The 25,169-nt window shown below is 40.7% G+C and overlaps 1 protein-coding gene across 1 annotated transcript in view; it reads right to left on the bottom strand.

The window, feature by feature from the left end:
• unc13c (unc-13 homolog C (C. elegans)) overlaps positions 1-25,169 on the bottom strand; it is a gene marked incomplete at its 5' end in the record, with an annotated part of 241,227 nt that overhangs the window by 111,642 nt on the left and 104,416 nt on the right. Inside the window, 2 exons of the mRNA XM_084046368.1 lie at positions 5,527-5,655; positions 10,167-10,256. Coding sequence (XP_083902494.1) covers positions 5,527-5,655; positions 10,167-10,256 — 219 coding nt within the window. The remainder of the gene's footprint in view (positions 1-5,526; positions 5,656-10,166; positions 10,257-25,169) is intronic.

Below are 25,169 nucleotides of genomic sequence, written 5' to 3'. Positions count from 1 at the left end.
GCTCTAACCCCCGGTCCTCCAGCTACTACTACTCACATCCCTCACTGCTGGAAGAAGTAATCTGAATATTTTACCTAGGTAAAAGTAGCAATACCACAATGTAGAAATACTCTGTTTACAAGTAAAAGGCCTGCATTTAAAATTTGACTTGAGTAAAAGTTACAAAAGTATTGGCATCAACTATACTTAAAGTACCATTAAAAACAAACAAAAAACAGATCTAAAAGCCCACAACTGGTCACCTTGTGAGCTTGTAGATCTGCTATGTTTTGGCAAGTGACAGTGTCGTATGACGAAGTATGAATCAAGCTTAAGAGCCCAGTTTAGTTGCAGAGTGCCCACAGCAAGAAGAGGGCAGGGGTTGGACCCAAGCCCCCAGAACTACGGTAGAACAGTGAAGCGGCCAAGCCTGGTGGTCAAAGCTGAGAGAATGCACTTAAATGTTACTGCGCGTGCATCTCCCGTTTGTGCGCTTGCTCACGACACGTCACGACCAATGGAACCAATGTAATGTATCCATATTGGTTCCATGAAACCAATATTTCTTACTTCCGTGTGCTTCAAAACGCCACTCAGCACTTTAATAGAAATGAATAGTTGGGGCGGGCCAATCCGCCCTCTAGATATATTATAACTCTATGTTTGGACCACACATGGGCAACATAATCAAACATCTCAATCCGGCCCTATTAGTCCTCAAAGAAAAACAAAATGACCCCCCAAAAATCTAACAAGGCATCATTGTTAATTCAACTCCAATTCATTATTAGTAATTAATATGTACCATTTGAGTACATACCTGCATGCCTTATTCCATCTCTTTGTACTCAAATGTTAAATGTTTATAATGTAACAGTGAAAATGCATAACACATAATGCAATTTGTTTGATAATAAAAACGTAAAGCTGTAAAAATACATTTTAAAAGTTGGCCCTATTGTAAAGTAGCCGTGTCTACCAAATTCATGCAGTTTTAACATAATTCCGCATTGTGTTTCAAGTTTCAATCTAATAGCCCAACGTGTGGCCCCTTCACTCACTTTATCGAAGTCAGTATGGCCCCCTGGAAAGAAATGCTGCCCACCCCTGTTGGACACTTACCACAGCGACGACTACCCCAGAGATGCTAGCAGTTAGTGTTCATGTTTAGCGCTCATCATTCATCATTCCATGTCTCTAAAGGGGGCGGGGGTGGGGAAGCATTAGCATTCGCTCATAAATTTTCGCAATGTGATGGCAGTCTGTACGAAACTCTGAGTGACAGACTGTGTGACGTGACCAAATTCCTAAAAGCTACGGGGCCAGTTGGGCTGATTGGAGCCGCAGCTTCTGTGGAGCAGTGGTGGAAAGTAACTAAGTAAATTTCATTGCTGTTCTGCAATGAAATCTCCATATTATCTCCATATTTGAACATTTTGTGTTTTTTCATAAATTAACACCGAACTTGATCATACTACAGAAGCACAAACGCATCATAAGTAGCAGATCCATAACGGCATTTTTTCGAGCTTGTCGATCTGCAACTTTCGCTATTTTTTTATTTGAATCCTGAAAAGTAACAGTTTTGGACATATGAGGTTTCCACCCCGACAGAGAACACATTTTGCGCTTCCCTCTGAAAGCATCCTACAGCACACCAAGCCAAGTATTTGGCAGTAAAAAAATATTTTGTTTTCTTTCCTGTTATCGGCAGTGCTTTCCCTGAGGGGAAACGCAAAGGATTTGAGGCGTATTTTTACTCCTGTATTCTTCTTCTCCTTTATGTAGATTATACTCCAGCAAACATGGTTGAACCACGCATGCATGTATATGTGCATTGACGCATGCACATGCGTGCCAGTGACTCCCACACACCCACCTCCAAAAGACTATTCGAAACTCAATTGCCTCTATTCATCTGTCAACTTATGCGGTTACATTTCCATAAAGTGTATACATGTGTGTGCATGTGATCGCATCCGTGGTTGCATGGATGCAGAGAGTTTCCGCTCTGTGAGTCCTTGTCATCATCATCATCAACATTCTGTCACAAAAGGCTCTCTCGTCCTAACACGCGTGTTTGACCGATTCCATCTTTCCTACCGCCTTTGCAGTGGTGGAAAGTAACTAAGTATATTGTTGCTGTCGGGGAGAAAGCTCTTATCTCCAAATTCGATCAAGTGCTGTACTTACCAAGACATGGTATATATATATATATATATATATATATGTTTTTCACCCTTTTAGAGCATACCCACGGGCAAAATGAGGACATATATATCATTAGATGCCAATTTTTTTTTTAATTAACTATTTTTGTGTATTCTTATGTCAAAAGTCCCTAAATGTTGCATTTTAATTACTTGCTGTAAAAGCAAACGTACTGATAGACCTTTATGAATATAAATTAAACTTGATTTCATTCACCTGTTTGATTCCCATAGCTCATGCTCCTCCACTCGCACCTGATTTTAATTACAGGGCTGCTCTGTTTTGAATCTCATTCAAGATGACGTCCAGACAGTGTATTAGTCGTTTTAAACTTATACAGTACACTACAATGTGTATCTGAAAACATTTTAGACTAGAAATAATCAACGTAGTAACTTGAACAACCTTCACACTGCCCCTCTCTTTCTCCCTCGGGCTGAGTGTCATGCAGGCTACAAACATAGCCTTATCTGGCTAATGCCTTGCCCATAGCCCAAGGGGATGGGAACTTCTGATTGGTTCAGGAACATATAAGCTACCGTTTCAGACTGAAACTTCAAAATAAAATGACAGATAAAGCCATTTCACCAGGTTTTTAATGAACTAGGAAGGCATCTGTGTCATTTTAGATTTTAGCGTCGGCTATTCAAAAATAGCAGGTACACAAGCTTGCAGTGCATTATTTTTTTAACATTTTTGAAAAATCTTGAAAGTGTTTTCAAGAATTTTGAATAATTGTGAATTAAGAAAAAGTTTTGTAGAATCTGTCTACTCCTTCCACCAACCTCTGTCCCTCTCCCTCCATCTATTTTTCCCAGACCACCACCAAACTTTTTAAATCCTCCTCCGTTGCTACCAGGAGATTTAAGGAGAGCGGTTAAGCTGAATAACCCCAGCCCATCTTAAGCCCAGGGATGGAGGGCGCTCTGTTATGTAAGTCGCCCGCCGTCAGGGATGTTGTCACAGTCAGCCTAGCCTGACCCCATCAAGTCCAGTGTCACCAACGCTCTGCATCCACTCAGGGGGAATGTCATACTTCTGCCAATGTCACAGGTATACCTGGCAGGTATGAATATAATAATCACCAGTTCCACTGAGGGTTGCTTCGGTGGGGGTGATAGGGTGTCGGTGGAAGGTACATTAAAAGTATTGTATTTAAGTAACACATTTAGCATTTCCTTTTTTTGATACTCCACTAAGAGGCAAATATTGTACTATTTACTCTGACACTATGTTTTGCCCCCTGTCTGTGCATCCGTCTGTCCGCGTGTGTGTCCGTCCGTCCGTGTATGTGTGTCCGTCCGTCCGTGTATCCATCCGTCCGTGAACAGCTAATCTCCGACATCGTTGGACCGATCCGCGTGAAACTTTGCACACACACCCCCTAGAGGCCAAGGAAAAAACGCTGCCCTTCATTTTTCAAATCCGCATTTTATAGCGCCACCAGGAGGCCGATTTATGCTGAACATTTTTCTTGCTATTACTCCTACAGATTTTGTCCAAACATCACAAAAATCGGTACACATTATCTCTATAGTCATGTCATCAAAACGGACCTGTCAGATTTTTCATATTTCATCCTGATTGGCTGATTCTACTACGGTGTACCTGGTCTGGCGGAGAACTGTGCTATGAGGAGCACATTTCTGACATCTTTAGTTACATTGCAGATTCAGATCATTAGCACAAAAATAAGCATTAACCACTTAAGCCCTTTTTCATACTTCGGCTATTTGATCGACAAGCTCACAATGCGTAACTTTGCACCACGTTGTGAGCTTGTAGATCAGCTATTTCAGTTTAGTAGTTTCACTTTAGGTACTGTAATTACATTGTGATGCCAATTCGTTTGTCCTTTTACTCAAGTCAAATGTTTAACGTTCGTTGTACGTTGCAGAATTGCTACTTTTACTTAAGTAAAACAAAAATCGGAGTACTTCTTCTTCTGGCTACCTTGCAGGTATGAATCTAAATAATGATCAGTTGGAATGAGGTTTTGCTTGGGTGGGGGGTGCTGATGGAGAGGCAGGCAGGGAAGGACGGGGCTGCAGTGGACGGGGGACGTTAATTAGCGAGAGCATCTATCTATCCGGCCGGTTAATTGCTTACAGCCCCTCAGGCTGTTTAAACAGAGGACGCTTATTATTCAACTTTTGTGAGCGGATAGCACCACTATTACGACCTGAAGAAGACATTATCATCCCTCCCCCTCCCCACTCCCCCGCGTGGGGGCCATTTTCCATTGCGAAGGGGCTCTGTGAATAATCTGAGGGGTTGCGTGACTGAGTGTACTTGCAAAAAATAATAATGACCGTGTAATTATGTTTTTTGTTGTTGTTGTTCTGTGTGGGAATGTGAGCGTGCCGTGCGGCGCTCGGTGATGGGCACTGATCGAGACACGCCCCTGGCATTCCTTGGTGGTTCTGTTCTTCATTTTGTACGCTGTGCACACACTATGTCTGTTTAGCATGATTAGAAAAAACGTTTTTTTTCCAGAACGCAATAAAAGAAAGAAATTCACAGAGGATACAAAGAACGAAGGTGACAGACGTTTGCAGCAATATTATTATCACCCATGATTGTTTGCAATGACTTTCAACACAAAGTTATTATAGGACATTGTAATGCAAAGTGGCCATGCAAACAAAGAGTTGAGTTTCAAACGGAAGCTAAGGGGCCTATACATTTTCTCCATTGAGTCTCCTACCGGTTATTCAATTATTGGCTTAGGAATGCGACAAAAACTAAAACATCTCCATGAATTCAAGGCTTCATGGGGAGAGTAATTGATAGAAAATAAGTAACGTTTTGGGTGAACTACTCCTTAAGGTGTGTCACGTGTGATTATTATTACAGAACATTACATGAACCACTTAAGCCCCATTTTATGCAGTGGCTATTCAAAAATGTCCCACACATTGCGAGCTTTGTTGGTCGGCTATTTTCTAAAATGTATGGCACATTTTTTAAAGATTTGAGCACTACTTTGATACTGCAAGTATATTGTCTCTGTCGGGTGGAAACCTCCTACGTCCAAAACTGTTACTTTTCAGGATTCAAATGCAAAAGTAGCAAAGCTTGAAACAAGCGCCACGTTTCAAGCTTGTAGATCTGCTACTGTGTGATCAAGCAGTAGGGCATTAATTTACTAAAAAAAAAACATCAACAAGGTAAAATATGGAGATAAGAGGTTTCTGCCCGACAGCGATTTGCTGCCAAGTACGTATGTACTTTTACTCAAGTAAAATGTTGAATACAGGCCTTTTTACTTGTAACAGACCTGAGTACTCCTTCCATCACTGTTGAATAGCAGTGAATGACCGACAGCTTGTTTACCTGGTCCAGCAGCGAGTTGTACAGTTCATGACAGTTGTCAAAAATGTATTTATAGGTCGAGTCCAGACACGCTCTCACACAGTCCTTCACCACCATGCTGGCTCTGGGAGGGCTCTGCAGCTCTTGTACCTGGAAGGACACACACACACACACATTTAATATATTTATTTATGTTCACATTTTACAAGAGAAATGTGAACACACACACACACACACACACACACACACACACACACACACACACACACACACACACACACACACACACACACACACACACACACACACACACACACACACACACACACACACACACACACACACACACACACACACACACACACACACACGTATTATTACTGAAGGATGACAATTTTATGAATGCCATTTTGAAACGTTTTTTTTGGGCAATTTTCTTTTTTTCAAATATATTTTTCTGCCTTTATTTATAGTTTGCAGTAGAGATGGAGAGGAAACAGGCGGAGAGAGATGGGGAGACATATGCAGCAAAGACCACCGAGAACGGGACTCGAACCCACGGTGCGCTGTCAGGCTACTTATGAGCATAGGTGCCCTCACATTGTGAGCTTGTAGATCGGCTATTTTCAGTGCACTTCACCGGCGTGCAACTATGTATAAATCAGGCATTACTCCAACCTTAACCCCTAAACCCAACCTCTAACTGCCTCCTAATCCTATAACCCCAACCTCAATCGTTTCCTAATTGTAGGCCTGGACTCAAGCATGAAACGAATAAACAAACACATTCTTGTCAGTAGCAAGGAAATGGTGAGTGGGAATACAGCCCTCAGTAGTATAGTTATACAAGTACACACACACACACACACACACACACACACACACACCTACATGTAGCACATTAAAACTGTGTAGCATTAACACTCAAGCCACACGATCAAACACGCTTGCATCAAACACACTGGAAGAGCACCATCCACATCCTTAAACTAACATTTGTGTGGCGAATCCACCGCCTGAGAGCTTTTCTTGAACTACACACGTGTGAAATATTCATATTAAAAACTGATCCGCCATCTTACTACCTCGTGGAAAACGCAGCCTCCTCCTCAACATCTATTATGTACACACGTAGTGTATTTCTAAACATTTTACGGCATATTAATACGGCGTGGTATATGAGCGGCCCAGAACCCTATAGCAGAGAGTGGTATGGTGTATTATTATATGCACGGGTGTACGGGTGCAAAAGTGAAAGTGCTGGTAACGCAAAGTGACGGCTTTCATTCCTCGGCTCACAGCTGCCATCTTAGCTACGCCTCAGTGCTCTGGTTCCTACGCATCACGTGCGCGCTCTCTCTCTCTCTGTTTCTCTCTCCTCTGGAAGAGAGAGGGAGAGAGAGAGAGAGAGAGAGAGGAGATAACGGCGCCCAGAGCCTCGCCTATACCCACTGCGAGGAAGGAGGAGACGGAGGAGGAGGGAAAAGAAAGCGAGAAGGAGCACACAGAGTGCAGTGAAGGGGCATTTAAAATGCAGACTTAATGTACATACATACATGCATGTCGTTGCCGTGTGGCAGAAACCTCTTATCTCCATATATTAACTTTTTGTGTTTTTTCTTAAATTAACGCCCTACTTGATCACGTGTTTTGAGCTTGTCGATCTGCCACTTTTGATATTCTTTCATTTGAATCCTGGAAAGTAACTGTTTTGGACACTGTTTCGGAGACGACGTGCATGCGTACATGCACGCACAAGCATGTTTGTATATGCATGCGTGCGCGCAAACATTTATCTATGTGCACGCGTGCACGCACAAACATTACCGGACAACTCTAGGGCTGCGACTGTCGATTATCTTGTTAGCGATTATTGTATCGACTACTTCTTCGATTAATCAGAAAATCGAGATTTATTTATAAATATTCGTATTTATTTTTATATCAATGAATCAATTAAGCACTTAAACCCTATTTTAGGACTTTGTCTTATAACAGTGTCATGATTTTTCTTTTTCTTTTTTACAGCCCATTTACAAAGCTCACAACACGTCGCATTGCGACAAGTTGTGAGCTTTGATGTAGATCGGCTATTTTCAAAACAAATTATGCTTTCAAATTATTTTAAAACTAGTCAAAAGTCAATTATCAATTGATTTTGATTTATTTATTGTCAATTATCTTTTATAATCAATTAGTTTGATTAACCCTTGCACCTCTAACGCAGACTTAATGCAGTGTGCACACACAGGCATTACCGGGACAACTGCAGCAAAAACAACAAACCTCAACGAGTCATTGATTCCACCCGTCTCTGTCGGGTGGAATCAAACTCCAAAACTGTTACTTTCCAGGAATCAAACCAAAAATAGCAAGCAGATACAAAAGCTCGATTCCAGCTTGTGGATCTGCTACTTTTGATGCTTTTGTTTGACACTGTAGTGTGATCAAGTAGATCAAGTAGGGCGAAAAAACTTTACACAAAAAGTAAAAATATGGAGATAGGAGGTTTCTGCCCGACACCAACATATACAGCACAATACTCTCACCCAATCAAGAGAATGTGCAACAACAAACGATAATAATTTCCATTTAGTATATGGATGGGGATCATAAAAAGGATCAATGTCCATATTTTAAGCGGGGTGTTGAAAGTGACAGAGTTTATAGTGCTTGTGGTGATGGTGTTGGATTGATTTCTTCCAAATGAAAGGTTCCAAACAAAATCCATCTGGGTTCATATGCTTGATATTGATCAAAGGAGAATTTCATGGCCATGACCAGTATTGACCACAGTCAAAACAGTCATAAATGATGTCAGTCAGCAGTGGTGGAGAATATCGTTGCTGTCGAGCAGAAACCTCTTATCTCCATATTCGAACCTTTTGGGGTTTTTTTCTTCGTAAATTAACGCCCAGTTTGATCATACTACAGCATCACACAAAAGCATCAAAAGTAGCAGATCCACAACATCGAAACTTGAGGATCTGCTACTTACAGTATGCCGTTTTTGAATTTGAATCCTGAAAAGCACATTTACTCAAGTACCGTACTTGAGTACAATTTTGAGGTACTTTTACTATTTATACATACACTCCACTACATCTCTAGAGGCTAATAATGTACCTTTTACTCCACTAGAATTATTTGACAGCTTTTGTATACTAGTTACTTTGCGGATTCTGATCATCATAATATAACATACATTAACCACTTATGACCTATTTTATACTTCGGCTATTCGGTAAAATAGATCGTCTATTTTCGAAAACGTTTGAATTTTTGACAACATTTTGACACATTTGTAGTACTTTTACTTTGGCACCTTAAGTATATTTTGATGCCAGTACTTTTGTACTTTTACTCAAGACAGACAGACAGACTTCTCAGGAAACTGTTACTTCTCAGACTTATTGACTTTCACTTCAAAAAAACATAGCATCGCAACACATTGTGAGCTTGTAGATCGGCTATTTTTTGCAACTTTTGCTTGAATTTACGGAAGAAAAAATAAAATAAAAACAAAAAATGTAATCATGGAGATACAAGGTTTCTGACCGACAGCAACGTCATGTGATGCAAAATAGCAAGGACACAGCGGCACTGAGGAACAGGAAGGATACCTGCTAGTCCACTGCCTTTTATTATTCTGTAATCTGTTGCCAAGAGGGATGTGCTTATAATAACTTGCAACAAACGCAAGCATGCACGTTTGAATTTGTGTAGTTGTGGAGGACATCGGAAAATAGCTGAAAATAGCTGGAATTTGGCCGAAAACTACAGTAGCATATTTACAAGCTTGTGAGCTTGCTATTTTCCATGACTCTACTTTACATGACTCTGCCACGCAAATACGTATAAATAAGGCTGAGGCATTACTCTAACTCTAACCTCTTGATGTCTAAACTTAAAACCTTCTAACCCAAAACCTTGCCTACTTGTAAGCCTAAGCATCTTTTTTTAACCATTAAACAATCATTTATCTAATGAGGACCAGGAAAATAATGGTCCTCACAATGTGTATTTCTCAAATTCTACAATACTTGTGGGGACATGTGGCCTTCACTAGTATAGTAACACAAGTGCGCACACACACACACACACACACACACACACACACACACACACACACACACACACACACACACACACACACACACACACACACACACACACACACACACACACACACACACACACACACACACACACACACACACACACACACACACACACACACACACCCTTAGGTGGAATTGAAGCTCACTTCCCGGTATCTCGTTCAGCCTGCTGTTCCTATTAATGGCCCAGCAGATGTTGCCATTTCACCTTCTACTGTTTGCAATACATTTTAATCTCAATAGAAGCCAATGAGGTTTTGGGAGAATTTGATTTTATTACCTTAGTAAACCTTTTCATAAACACTATGTTTTCAATAGCTAGTTTAAAGTCTTTTTAAATCATCATGATATGCGTTTAGTTCATTATGGTCCCATTAATGGCATAACGTTTGTTACATCTATGACTGACACACACACACACACACACACACACACACACACACACACACACACACACACACACACACACACACACACACACACACACACACACACACACACACACACACACACACACACACACACACACACACACACTACCTTCATCCTGAAGAAGGTGATGCTCGTCAGCAGGTCCACGGTGGACTTCAGGTCTTGGAGACGTTCAGGATTTCCTGCTGGGAAATTATCCTGCAAGGGAAAAGACAGATCACACATCTTATGTTAATATGAATACTGTATACGGTACCACGTGTTGAATCACACAATATATACAGTACAGTATACTGTGTACGTATCTATAGAGACTCACACAGATATATCAGATATATATCTCTGTCGCGTGGAAACCTCATGTGTACAAAACTGTTACTTTTCAGGATTCAAATTCAAAAGTAGCAGATCCACAAGCTTGAAACGCGTCGCTTGTAGATCTGCTACTTTTGATGCTTTTGTGTGACGCTGTAGTATGATCAAGTAGTAGGGTGTTAATCTATGAAAATCTCACTCCCAAGGTGTCACATTTTACCGCTCTGTCAGTAGCCCTGAAACGGGACGCCCTGAAACGGGACGCCCTGAGAGTGAAGTTTTGACGTGAAGGGGATGCCATGGCGACAACGCATGTTGACAAAACTATCCCTAAACCTAACCCATGGGGCGGCCATAGCTGAATGGTTAGTGAGCCCGCCTAGGGAGCCAGAGGCCCTGGTTGCCCCAGGTTCGATTCCAGGCCATGTCAGCATATGTGTCGATGAAATGAAATTTGTCCCTGAGCAAGACTCTTAACCCCTAATTGCTCACAGGTTCTCATTGGAAACAAGACCGCAAGGACTTTCATGAACGACCTGTTAAAAGGAACTATCCTATCCTTATCCTTAACCCAAACCCAAAAAACTCTGCCTAAACCTAACCTTAATCCTAACCTCACAACAACTATGCGGAGAGAGAAAAAAAAAAGCTGCACCCACGGTGGGATTCAATCACGGGAGGTTGCAGTTACTAGCCAAGTGCTGCTACCAATTTTGCCACAAGCCAGCTGGCCAAACTCTCGATTCCAGTAGTATTTGAAGCTCCAATGCGTGCCTTTTAGTTGTTGTAGTCTTATAGTGACGCATTAGGGGGTGAAAATGACAGCGCGGCAATAACTGACGCGTATCTGTGAGAATGTGTTGGATATACTGTATAGAGAATTACACAGATACACACAGTACTGTCTACTATGTATAGAGTTGGAGGGGGACATATCTGATTGAGAGAGAGAGCAGCTGTGTCATTGTTTGTGAAACCGCCCACCCCGGCATCACGTCACCCAGAGTCCCCGAAAAAAAAAAACTGGAATTGATTAGGGAGCGACGCCCAGCAATCATAACTAAGTGAGCGTCTGTCTTAATCGTTAAGTGGGCAGGGGAACCGGTCACCCGCTGATGAAGGCCTCTATTCCAGGGCCATGAAGTCATCAGGCTGCTCAGAGTAGCGTGACGGGGCGGGCATATAAACGCCGACAGGGCCTGAGGAAAGGCCATCACAAGCCACCCTATACATTATATTTTATCCCTCTCCTTCTCTCACCGGACAACACCCTCATAAAATCACTCCAGGCTATACCTTTCACCCAAGCCCCCCCCCCCCCCCCCCCCGCCTTCTACCACTACTGTCAACAACTGAGGGAGCAGAGAACCACCAGCAAACATCTGGGAAAATAGAGCTGTTAAAAATAACAGCCGTTCTGTTTGACATCACTCAACAGGAGAGTTGTATTCTGGTGGTATTGGTCATTCGGCACCGGACAATGTTTGCTTGAGTGCTTAAGGAGGAGCCGTGGTGGTGGGGGAGGGAGGGGTTGGGTTGACTGAGGCGATCTAAGGGTATGTTCACTCTGTCCCCCTGGTATGAATAAAAAAGCACCGTCTAGTGCTTTTTCTGCTGAAAATGAAAAAGAAAGTAAAAGATAAGAAAGGGGGATTATGTTTCCAAAACATTGCTCGCACTAGTAGCTCTGTATTCGTCGGTATTTTAGCCTTGTATTTTGGTCTAATACTTTTTCCTACTGTGCTGTCGTGGCTATGACTGTCAAAAGGCAAGAGGAGAAAAACTGCCTTAGCATTTAGCATTTTTTTTATTATTATTTTTTGGCAGAACTTTACAACAGACCAATTTATACATGTGAATGGAAATCGTTCCGGCTGATACCGACAATAAGCCTCTTGGACCCACTAATTATACTGTTGATTATTATGCAAACTAATTGCGATTGTCTCAAATAAATGAGATCAGGCGATCATGTAATACAGTGGTTCTTAAACTTTTTCATGTCAAGGACCCCCAAAATGATAGGTATTTGGCCACGGACCCCCCTCCCCCCATCATCTCAAACATATTTGGTGCCAGGAACCTCCAGAAGCAAAGATTTGATTTAAAAATGTTCGCAAATAGCAGATCTACAAGCTCTACAAGCTATGAGCATGTAAATATGCTACCTATTTTTGAATAAACCAAAGTATAAAATATGGTCCTTGAGGGCACACTAACAGTGACAGGCCTAATAGCAGGTGGCAGGCCTGTGGTGTGTGTGTGGGCTGAAGGCCACGCCCGGCGGTGCTAGGAGCTTGGATGAAAGTGCTTTTTAAAGCTCATTACTTCAGGCTAAAGCAAGTGGCACTTTGAAGACCTGTTGCAGAGAGCTGCTGAGCCAGCAAACCTCCCCCGACAGCAGACATGATTTATCATGATTAGTCAGCTGATAAAGAGCGGCCCACGTCATTTTCTCGCATTTCTCCGAAACTTAAAAAACTATTCTCAACTTTTGAATGTGCTCTCCGCTCTGCCAAAGAAATTGCACGGGCCAGCACCTTTTAAAAAGTGGCCGCCTTTTTGGTAATTTCTCATCAGTTTTACAGTAAAAATGGCACTACCTGTTCTTTTTAAGGATGACATGTCATGCCCTAACGGACCATTTGAAAATAAAAATGATTTTATTTTTAATATAACGGATAAAGTGAGAGTGAGAGAGTATAGAGTGCATGAATTTTATAGCATGCCCATGAGAGTGGATGTGGATGGTGGCTTTAGGATGGGTGATTCAAAACCACACAGCCAAGACCTCTATCTACTGGGGGATGGTTTGTCCTAGCCAAGACCTCTATCTACTGGGGGATGGTTTGTCCTTAGACACTTAAGACCTCAGGCCGATTCTACAAATGCCTTCTAAATCAGTACTAATCAGTAATCGGTTTTAATAAAAGGTAATCTAAGCAGACATACAGTATTCTGGTTCGTGGAATCATTTAGTTTGCTCTTTTGCTTTTAATAAGACGTGCTTGTTACTGTTGGGCTTTTCTTTGGCTCAGAAAACATAACTTTTGTTTTTTTTCCATCAGTGTCTTTTACGTGAATGAAATAGTTGTCTTAGTCGTTTATCATCTCTTTATTATCCTTTGAACAGTTTCAATAAAAATAAGATTTATTTTTTATGGTTATTATAAGCTTCATCTCCAGACACCGATCTCCTCTAAACACCAGAACGCTCATACTATATCACAATATCCTTTTTGTATTAGAGGGTAGGAGTTTTATAACAGCTATCACTGGAGACTCTTTGTAGAAAACCGCATCGTCAATAGGCCCTTAAATGCCATCTCTCTTTCAGACTCTTTCAGCAAATCTCTCTTTATAGCCGTTCATCTCATGCGCTCGTATGTACTGTATCTTAGCCTTCACACATAATGAAAGCATTTGCCTCTTTGTAACATGGATTCTACAGAGGACCTTCAAAGGCAACCTTTGGTGTCGGGCAGAAAAATTGTATCTCCATATTTGCATTTTTTGGGGGATTCAATAGTGCTGTGTAAAAGTAGTCGTGATGTGTTGCGAACGTGTAGATCGGCTATTTTATAAACATTTTGAAAGTGAAAGTGGTTGTCTCTGGGTTGGAGAACAGGTTATTTTTTTCAATTTGCTGATTTTCTTTTTTTACATACATGGTTTCCACCCAACAGCAACGAATTGCATGATATTATCTTATCTGAATACCATAGAATACTCGTATTCTAAAGAATGAATCATCTCTTTTCTGAATGGGTGTTTGCCAGGATAGATACGGTCTCTCTCGGCTAAGGCCATCAGTGGTACCATCAGTAGGTCTATAAAGTATATTGGTTTGTGTTTCTTTAGTTTTGCTAGCAAAAGGAGAAGAATGGCCCTCAAAATCACTACCAGAACATCAATACATTACTTTCAAACATTATTCAGTGGATTTTGCTTGTGTTGTTACCACAGTGCTTTAGTAGTCATTCAGAATGACATTTTGAGCTACGTAGTGTGATATACAGTGGCAGAGGAAAACATGAACTAACCTAAGGCACTAATACCAACATGAACCTTAAACTTTCCACTTAACATTTATCTGATGTTAATGTGTTTTGTTTTGCTATTATTTTCTATTATCGGAATTGTCCTAATGCCGCAAACGCCAGCTATCACCACATAGATTAAAACAAACACATTAAGATTTGCTGATGCTATTTGACCCAGATGTAGAAGCACTCATCAAAAGTGAATTATATTTCTGTCTGTATGAATCAACTGCACCGTGTCCTTTTGCAGTTCAAACATTTAATCAAGAAAACGCAGAATGGTTAATCCACTGAGCCCGGGCTTTGTGTATCTAAAATGAGGTTTAACCAATTTGTAGTTTCTTTGTTGAAGTTCTAACAGCTGCTGTCTGACTGGCAGAAGCAAAACATCCCAACAAGGTCACAGAGGAACGCAGAAACGTCTTTTCCACTACTCTGCTCTTAGTCTATATAGAGTCTGGAACTACACATCCCGAAAGGAAGCTGTTCATGAAATATTATTTACATTTTATTTTGAATTTCCATTTCTGATAAGCAGCAAGCTATATATGCTTCGATTATTTTTGACTTAAATTAGGACAAATTTGCGCAACTGTCAAGACGAAACGGAAGCCGGGAGGAAGCGTCATATCCGCTTTACCCCTGGATCATTTTCAGAGCTTCCGTGCTCCAGACTGTATGACGGAAGCATTTCAAAATTGTCAGATGCAACAGTCTGGTCCGCGAGACTATCTCTGCTATTTAAGAGCACGCTCCAGTCCCTGAGTCAACTGAATGGCTTAAAATGTTATGATCAATATCCAATAGGACGATGTACAGTATATAATAATATATCATATTATATTAACACTGAAATACATATGCTAAATCAAATTTAAATGTAAATTCATTCATGTATTAAAAGTACTGTCCTCGACCAATATTTATAACAGAACATGCAAGATTTTTCCCTGACGCTTTCCAAGGTTCTTATGTACAATACTTGTTCTCCTGTAACGTGTGTGTTCTGTTATTATTTACCACCATCCTCTCTTATGTTAAATATGTTCCGTTAAAAGTGCTTGGTGAATTGACTTGACAAATATAACCACGTCCTCATTCATGATATCAGCCATTAGTCTGCTAACCAGTGTGGTGAAGCGGTGACCTCTCTGATGTACTGTATATGACACCATGCACTTCAGCACTAATGCTGGATTACCAAAACATGGGGCTTCATCAGCATAAGTAGAGGTTTTAACTAATGGCTCTTTGTTTATTAGATGTAGCATCACATTGATCCAAGAATGGTAGCTATTCCAGACTGCATGATGAATGTGATTTGTAATGACTTTATAACAGAGGCACAGAGACAGGGTAATAATTACCAAAAGATTGATGCTGGGCACCAGCGGGGCCAGCTGTGAGCTGGTGACTGCACGATTGTTGGTTTATCTATGGTGCCCACCGTCTCACCGTATCAGAGAGAGATTCATTTTCATTTCACTCTCAAAAACAGTCCTGTCTCTGTGAATACAGTAGATCTGCGATCTGAGGATATTACAAGTGGGCCCCCAAATAATTGGCAAAATACATCAATTTTAATGATAATGTAACATTAAGATTAAAAAAATCATGCAAAAAGTTGTGGTATTTTTTCTTTAAAACCTTAAAAGAATGTCATACCGATAAGCATAAAGTATTCTGTGTTAGTTTCATTGATCCAAGCCAGATCGATTGATTGATCGTTAAAATAAACATGCTCTGAAAATGCACGCAAATGAGAAAGCAAACACTTTCAAGATTTTCAAGTGGGCCCTGATCCAAAAAAGGTGGGCGACCACTGCAGAAGATTGATTTTGTTTAGTTACCACAGAGCAGACAATGAATGCTCATGCTCGGAGATGCTAATACAGATGTGCATGTTTTGATTATGTAATTAACTAGGCAAACCTCTATGGCAAAATTAACATATATTAAGTCATCACTTGGTAATTTTTCTTTTTTTAATATATCTTTTGGCATTGTGTTATGTTTCATTTCAGACAGATGAGTGTGTAGAGACATAACACCAAGGAGAAGGAGGAAGTGTGGACGCTCGCATAATTATCGGGCATGCCGATAATTATGCGAGCGTCCACACTTCAAAATGATAATGTTCTGTAAACGGTGACACCAAACCCTGCCTGCCTCCATGGAGCCCACATGCAAGTATAGTAATTTGTATATACTGTAGCACAACAATAAGGCAATTCAATGTGCTTTACATAAAACATTAATCAAAGAGAGATTTGAATTCAATAAAAAGGAAGAAATGTTTTTTTTTTGCTCAGGACAAAAGATCAAAAACTCAATATAAAGAACAATTAAAAATAAAAACATAAAAACATAATAGAGTAGATAAGTAGACATAGAGTATTAAAGTGTAGAAGAAAGAAAATAAAACATCTCAATGAAAGTCAGCTGCAAAAAGAAAGGTTTTTAGCTGTGATTTAAAAGAAATGAGTTGCAGCACACCTACAGTTTTCAGGGAGGGGGGGGGGGAGAGGGAGAGAGAGAGAGAGAGAGAGAGAGAGAGAGAGAGAGAGAGAGAGAGAGAGAGAGAGCAAGAGCGAGAGAGAGCAAGAGCGAGAGAGAGAGTTCTACGTGGTGCTGAAAGACACATGCATTAGGATGCATGGATAATCCAATGATCTATAATTAAAGGAGGTGAGATAGTTGTAGCCTACCTGAGGTAATGCCAGCTAGCCTATCAGATAGCGTTTCATAATCCTCTCCTCATCCCTGTTTATTGAGTGCCAGAGGTTTTTTTAAAACAGGGTACAGCCATTGCCAGCGTTTTTTACCGTTTATTGGCGTGTGTTTGCAAAAACGTAATATTACGTTTTTGGCACTAAATGTGTTTTAATAACACACTTTTCTGAGGGTGAGTGAGGTCCGATTGCATCCCAGATTCTCCTTCTGAAGGACTTGGATTGGCAGTCAACTTTTCGTTCATGAAATTGCTCTGAAAGTGATCCAAACCATATAGTTTATGACTATCGTTTGCCGTTTAAAGTTGTGGTGTGGACTGTGCCATTCACTTCAGTTAAGGCGATTTTTTTTATCGACATATTTATAGTTATCGTTATAGTTATGGTGCTTGAACAGCACTTAAGACTGGGGTCTGGCACTCACCAGAAGCATATGGTCCCTGTACCAAGCTGGTGCCCACCAGGTGCCCCAGTCAGCAGTGTCAGGTCTGTTGCCAAACACCTTGGCATCTTATTTGATCCCAGTGCACACATTGACAGCCACATTAATAAGCTGTTTTTATCATCTCAGTAATACATGCAGGTTGAGATCCATTCTTAGTTTTAAAGTCGTGGTGATATGGCTTTTTTTGTCATTTTAGTTTCAGTCTCAAATGGCCTCGCAACCAATCAGAAGGTCCCATCCCTTCAGGGAACACTGGAATCTCACTCACTGCAGCTGTGTGCAGCCATAATATAATATTATAACTAATATTATAACTAATATTAGTTATAATGTATCTAGAGGGCGCACAGCCCCGCCCCCAGCTATTCATTTCAATGAAAGTTGCTCAGTGGCGTTTGAAGCACCCGGATGTCTGCCGGAAGTAGAAATATTGGGTCCATTGGGTCTATGCAATACTGGGTCCAATAGGCGTGGCCATACACCACGGTAGAGGCACGCGCAGTAGCATTTTAAATGCGGATGTAGTGCATTCTCAGATTGACCACCAGGCAACGGCCGCTTCACTGTTTCCATTGTTTTCACTGTTTGGCCGCTTCACGTGGTTCTGGGGGCTTGGGTGCAGCAGAGGGCTGGTGTTTGTAGCCTGCCGCTCATGCTGCCCAAGGGAGAGAGAGACGGCCAGTGTGAAGCTAACACACTCACTCCACAAATGGCCTATCGTGACTTCTTGGGACAAATGTGACCAAAATGTCGAAACAATGTCGTTTTGAGCTTGTAGATCTGATCATTTTGCTATTTTTTTAACAGTTTTGGACTTATGAGGTTTCCAACCGACAGACAACATTACACCCCAATGAGCTCATGCACAGCCTGCGTCGTTGAGGCAGAAGACAAAGGTGTCTTCTTTCAAATGACTTTTGAAATTGACAAATTTACTTTTATTGAAAGATGTTAACAAAACGTGTAATGCTATTGTTTGATTCCCTTAATGTTTGTATTTATTACATTTATTTGTATTTCTCAGTGCACTTTATATTTGTATACGTCACTGTATAATGTCACTGTTTTTATTCTGTTGCTGATTAAACTTATATAAAGCATCTCGTAACTTTGTTTTGCTTTACAAATAGAAAAACTGTTGCTATAATCATCCTTATTATTATATAACAATTGCCAGTTTCATATTTCATTGCATACTGTAGAGATGAATTAACCGTATAGCGTTAGCATTCTTTCTAAGTTCATTGTTGAGTTGGTATTTTGTGTCTCAGCGTATAGCCCATGCACTATGGCTGTCATACTAATGTTCTTAAAAACTTAAACTTTCAGGAAGATGGAGGAGGCTGACTCATTGTTTGCGCCACGGAGAAAGAGGGTGTAGCATCGCTCTTGTGCTGGGATTTTATCTAGTCTCTGTCGGGTGGAAACCTCACGTCCAAGACTGTTACTTTTCAGGATTAAAATTTTTAAAAATAGAAAAAGTAGCAGATCGACAAGTTCAAAACGCCTCGCTTCACAAGCTTGTAGATCTGCTACTTTTGATATTTTTGTGTGACGCTGTAGTGTAGATCAAGTAGGGCTTTAATTTACGAGAAAAAAACACAAATATAACATATATATATTAAATATGGAGATAAGAGGTTTCTGCCCGACAACAACGATTTATTTATTTACTTCTTTTTTTATTGTCTGTCAAAAAAAACATTCAAAAGGCGTTAGCTGGAGATTATGGGGATTTTGCTGTGTGGAAGAGCAGATTATCCCACGTTCTTCAACAATGTCACTCTGCCATTGTTCTTCCACAGCTTTGTTCCCCCGGCCGGCAGAAAATCACCGCTCTCCGTGGACAGTAGTGGAAGAAGTACTCACATTTTTATTTAGGTAGGTAAAAGTATCGATACGACAATGCCGAAATTCTCTGTTACAAGTAAAAGTCCAATATTCCACATTTATTTGAGTAAAAGTACAAAAGTATTGTCATCAAAATATACTTGAAGTACCAGTAAAAGTACTCATTACGCAGAATGACCCATTTCACAAGAACTGTCCCAACAAGAACTGTACTCCACTACGCCTCAGAGGAAAATATTGAACTACTCCACAACAATTATTAGAAAAACGTTGAATTTGAACAATATGGGTACTTTTACGTTGCTACTATTTTAAGTACATTTAAGTACACTATATATTTGATGCCAATACTACTATATATTACTACATTTTACTCAAACAATTTTGAATACAGGCCTTAAAGATACTTTTTATATTGTGGTATTGCTACTTTTTCTTAAGAAAAAACGAACAGAGTAGTTCATCCACCACTGCTCTGTACACTACATGCTGGGCTGTTAGGAATGAGTTTGTTCAATGCGTGAGACACTCACACACACACACACACACACACACACACACACACACACACCTCAGTGCAGTAGAGTATAGTCACAGTGCAGAGAGACACACACACACACACACACACACACACACACACACACACACACACACACACACACACACACATCTCAGTGCAGTAGAGTAGTCACAGTGCAGAGAGGCAGTCATGAGTGTCTGTCAGGTCCTGAGAAATGAAGGGCTTTCACTGTGCTGCAGGTACAGCAGGGGTTTAAGTAGCTGTATCCTCAAGAGACCAGAGCCAAGCAGATGTTACCAGCGATAAACAAAGGGAACGACACGGTAGTGTGTGAACCCCCCCCCCCCCCCCCCCTCACATGTGCTCGACACACCATAGCAGCCAGAGTAACACCAATTTAGGAGCAGTGATGGAACCCCTGTAGTCTTAGAGCAGTGGTCCTCAACCTTTTTAGGCCACGACCCCAAAAAATAATCTGGGGACCCCCCCGCCCTGATAAGCACTTGGAATGTAGGAGTTGAGGCATTACATTTAGTTTCACTCATTTCCCAAAGATCTAAAAGCTCACAGCGCAAAGCAAGGCGTTGTGAGCTTGTAGATCGGCCATATTCAAAATGTTTTTCTCTTTCTTATATTATTTGACAATTTGGCCAATGTGTGACCAGTTTTTAGGACAGCTCAAGCGAAGCGAGCTGTCCTCTATGGAGAGAGATGAAAGGCAACTGAGGTATGTGGGATGTAACCTCTGCAGGCTTATAAAGAGAGGAGGTGGCTTAGGCGAAAAAGGGGCGTAACGGGGCGTGATTTGGTCAGGGACTCTCTGTTTGTGGGAAAAAGTGGGCCGGCTTGCTAAAAAAGGGTCTGGTTGCCACCGATTGGTTGCTGCAACTTGGATTCATGCAGGGAGACGCCCCCTCTTTGCTCCAAACACCGATTGGTTGCTGCAACTTGGATTCATGCAGGGAGACGCCCCCTCTTTGCTCCGAAAAATTTGGAACGGCTGCCTGTTGTCACAGGCACTCAGGCACTGCAGAGAAGTAGACACAGTGGTGGAAAAAGTACTCAAATTCTTTACTTAAGTAAAAGTACCAATACTGCAATATAAAAATACTCCGTTACAAGTAAAAGTCCAGAATTAAAAATGTACTTGAGTAAAAGTACAAAAGTATTGGCATCAAAATGTACTTAAAGTACCAAAAGTAAAAGTACTAAATATTTGAAAATAGCCGATCTACAAATATTTGAAAATAGCCGATCTACAAGCTCACAAGGCGTCGCGATGTGACGCGTTGTGAGCTTGTAGATCTGCTATTTTCAAATAGCCTATAGGTATGAAATAGGGCTAAAGTGGTTAATGTATATTTCATTATATCATAGTTTATATCTGAAAAGTAACTAGTAACTAAAGTTTTCAACTAAATGTAGAGTAAAAGTGCAATATTTGCCTCTGAGATGTAGTGGAGTAGAAGTAAAAGTATTGTAAATTGGAAATACTCAAGTAAAGTACAAATACCTCAAAACTGTACTCAAGTACAGTACTTTAGTAAATGTACTTAGTTACTTTCCACCACTGAGTAGACATGTAGACTATAGACTATGGAGGCATCAGAATTTTGTATTAAATTATAGAATGCACCAAAACATTAATAAGTGTTGACTTGAATCTATTTAAGCCACAATAAAGCCCCGCTTTTATTTTTGATTTTTATTTGGGGTTTATTTAGCATAGTTTTAGATGATTTTCTGTGCACATTTCTTCATTTAAGCATCGCGAGCTGCGAACGGCCTTTTTGCATGTAGTTGAAGCGCAAGGGGCGGCGGGGGGGAGAGAGTCGCAGATAGACAGCTGGAGAGTTGAATAACCTCCTCTTCAAATAACCAGATTTATTTACCAAAGTAGCCTATGTAGGCGACCTACATGTTTATGTTTTAGCTTAGACACGGGTAGCCTACAATAGTTGGTAGATGATTGGTAAATTATTAACCATGACAACGACTCAAAGACTTTTATTTTGTACTTTCTTGAACCACAAGCATATCGCTGCACCAGTAGGCTACATGAGAGAGAAAAAGGGGGGGGGGACCACTTGATACACAAAAACAAAGCTGGCAATGTATTGCTAATATCCAGGGATGCTTTGTTAGGCTACAGAGTGCAAAGCACTACATTTAGCCAGTGAGAATTGCAGTGTACATAAAGTGCGCTCGGAAAGGTTTATTTTAGGAGCGCTTTGTGATGCACCGTGCAGTCAAATCCGCGGTGTCAATAAATTCCACTGCCCGCTCTTTGATGAGTCCTCCATCCTCCATGAATCGAATACAAACTGCAACTAGTTCCCGTTTGGAAAGCGGGAAATCTTTATACGCGAGTAGGCCTATTGCAAAATATTGTCCAATGTCCACTGAGTTCAGCCTTTATTTTACCAAGCAGGACTGATGTTGCAGCCTGAAGCAGCTTGCCCTGAAAGTGGTTTAGGCGACCGTTCGTTTAGGCGTCCTCGCGTCGCTGAGTTTGCTCTGGACAAACTTTTTTTTTTACGCTGGTGCCATTGCTGCCTCTCTGCTGTCTCAAGAATCAAACATGAAGAGAACGAGGCCACTCAGGCCAGGACATGTGTGTGGTGTTTATATTGTGCGCTTATGTCAATAAACCGGTTCTGTGAATGAGGGACACAGACAGACACATTTCACACTCGAGTGTGAAATGGGATTCTGAGAATACACATTGGCTCAATTGCTCAAAAGACCCAACATCCTCCAGACACGCAGGACGTAGAGAGAGAATGGATGTGTATTACGTTATTTGTCAGCCTTAAGTATAGGGGCGATATTCATAGTAAATACACAAAAAGCTGTCTGGCGGAGTTAAGGCACAGTGGCCCTCATTTATCAACGCGGTGTAGCCCGAATAATGAACGTACGGCGATATCACCGCACCTTTCGGCATTTATCAATATATCCTGACGTGGGCTTCATCCTACTTTACGCTGAGATCTCACGTCTGGTCGAGACCAATTGTTGACGTTGGCTGCGCCCGTTTATTCCATTCTAGACCTGCGGAGCAGACGGTCTGACAGGCATCTGGACACATATATCCACTCCAAAATGTATATCTACACTAATAAATAATCCCTGTGAAAATATAACATTTTATAAAGTAATTTAAACAAACTGCTTTAACAGTCATTCGGTTAGGCTTGCAGATCTGCATGGCTGCGTTGGCTATTTGAAAATAGCAGATCTACAAGCTCACAACAGGTCCCATCACTACGCGTTGTGAGCTTGTAGATCTGCTATTTTCAGCGCAGCAGCGATTCTGCGAGATAATTTTCGGGAGCCCCGAGTCCCCGACATTCTTTTCATGGACAGTGAGGTCCAGAGAGAGAGAGAGAGAGAGAGAGAGAGAGAGAGAGAGAGAGAGAGAGAGAGAGAGATAACCACGATAACGCAATGGTGATTATGAACCACGTACCCAAACCCGTTAAAGGCTGCTTTTCCCAAGCTGAACTATACTATTGTTCAATGAAAAGCATTGTAATCCGATTAGTGGCCATTTTTTCATAATGTATTCGAGTGCAATACACCTACCAACCGATAGGGTCACTCTGTTAAAAGCATATGGCCACCGATCAGATTAAAATGCTTTTTATTGAACAATACGGATGATACAGGTACTTTTGAGAGCCCATATATACATGTAACCTCCGTCGCCATGGGATAAGCACTTTATCTTTGAAATATGAACGTTTATGTAGATGTACGGGTCATAAATGGAGAAAGTGCAAACACTAGGTTGAAGTTCATCCATGACGGTCGTGACAGTCGACCGTCGTGTATCCGTGGCTATTACTCCCTCTAACATTTCCCATGTTTTTAGCAGTGGTGGAAAAAGTACTCAAATTCTTTACTTAAGTAAAAGTACCAATACTGCAATATAGAAATACTCTTGTTACAAGTAAAAGTCCAGAATTCAAAATTTACTTGAGTAAAAGTACAAAAGTATTGGCATCAAAATGCACTTAAAGTACCAAAAGTAAAAGTACTAAATATTTGAAAATAGCAGATCTTCAAGCTCACAACGGGTCGCGATGCGACGCGTTGTGAGCTTGTAGACCGGCTAGGTATAAAATAGGGTTAAAGTGGTTAATGTATGTTTCATTATATCATAATTTATATCTGAAAAGTAACTAGTAACTAAAGTTTTCAAATACATGTAGTGGAGTAAAAGTACAATAGTTGCCTCTGAGATGTAGTGGAGTAGTAGTAAAAGTATTGGAAATTGGAAATACTCAAGTAAAGTACAGATACCTCAAAATTGTACTTATAAGTACAGTACTTGAGTAAATGTACTTAGTTACTTTCCACCACTGGTTTTTAGTGTATTGAAATAATGTCATGCATATTTGTCCAGTGCATAGCCTACTGCAGGCCTTGTTGACTAGATTTAGAATAGATTTTTAAGCTCTTGCTCCTGAAATGATCGATTATTTTTTAAGGGGAAACGCCATCATTTAACATGCAAGTCAATGGGTGAGAAGGACATTGCCAGGCACAAGTGTAGGTAATTAATGTATTTGTGCAAGATGACCCTGCTACTGTATATAAAATGTGTATATTACTCGTTCATCATGGTTCATGTTCAAATAGCTCAATCCAAAATATAATGCTGTAGGCCTAAGTGTTAGGCTGTATTTACGCACCTGCTTAATTGTAATTAATGCTTAAATATAGTTATGACCGGTATTTTTTATCAGATGTCTGATACATTTGATTCATTCCGGACATTGGGACCAGCAGGTTACAATCCTATATCGTAACCCCTGGTATTGACCACATTGCTTAGCAGAGTTCAGTGATGCAAATGCATGTCAAGTTGATCAACAGATTGTATTATTCTCCAATGCAATAACAGTACTGAAATGAAGGCTATAAGGGCAATAATGGGAGCCCTTTCTTTTTTAAAGTAACTTCAAAGTTACTTTTCACAGTAACGCATTACTTTTTGGTGTAAGTAACTAGTAAAGTAACTGAGTTACTTTTACATGACAAGTAACTAGTAATGGTAACTAGTCACTGGTTTTCAGTAACTAGCACACCACTAGCACAACACTACAACGGTGTCTAACCGAGAGTTATACTTCTCCAGTACAACGGTGTCTAACCGAGAGTTATACTTCTCCAGTACAACGGTGTCTAACCGAGAGT

Source organism: Gymnoscopelus microlampas (genome assembly GCF_963454915.1).
Source record: "Gymnoscopelus microlampas genome assembly, chromosome: 1".
NCBI classification, from domain to species: Eukaryota; Metazoa; Chordata; class Actinopteri; order Myctophiformes; family Myctophidae; genus Gymnoscopelus; species Gymnoscopelus microlampas.
Note: the sequence above shows the minus strand (reverse complement) of the source record. Positions and strands in the feature narration are given on the sequence as shown.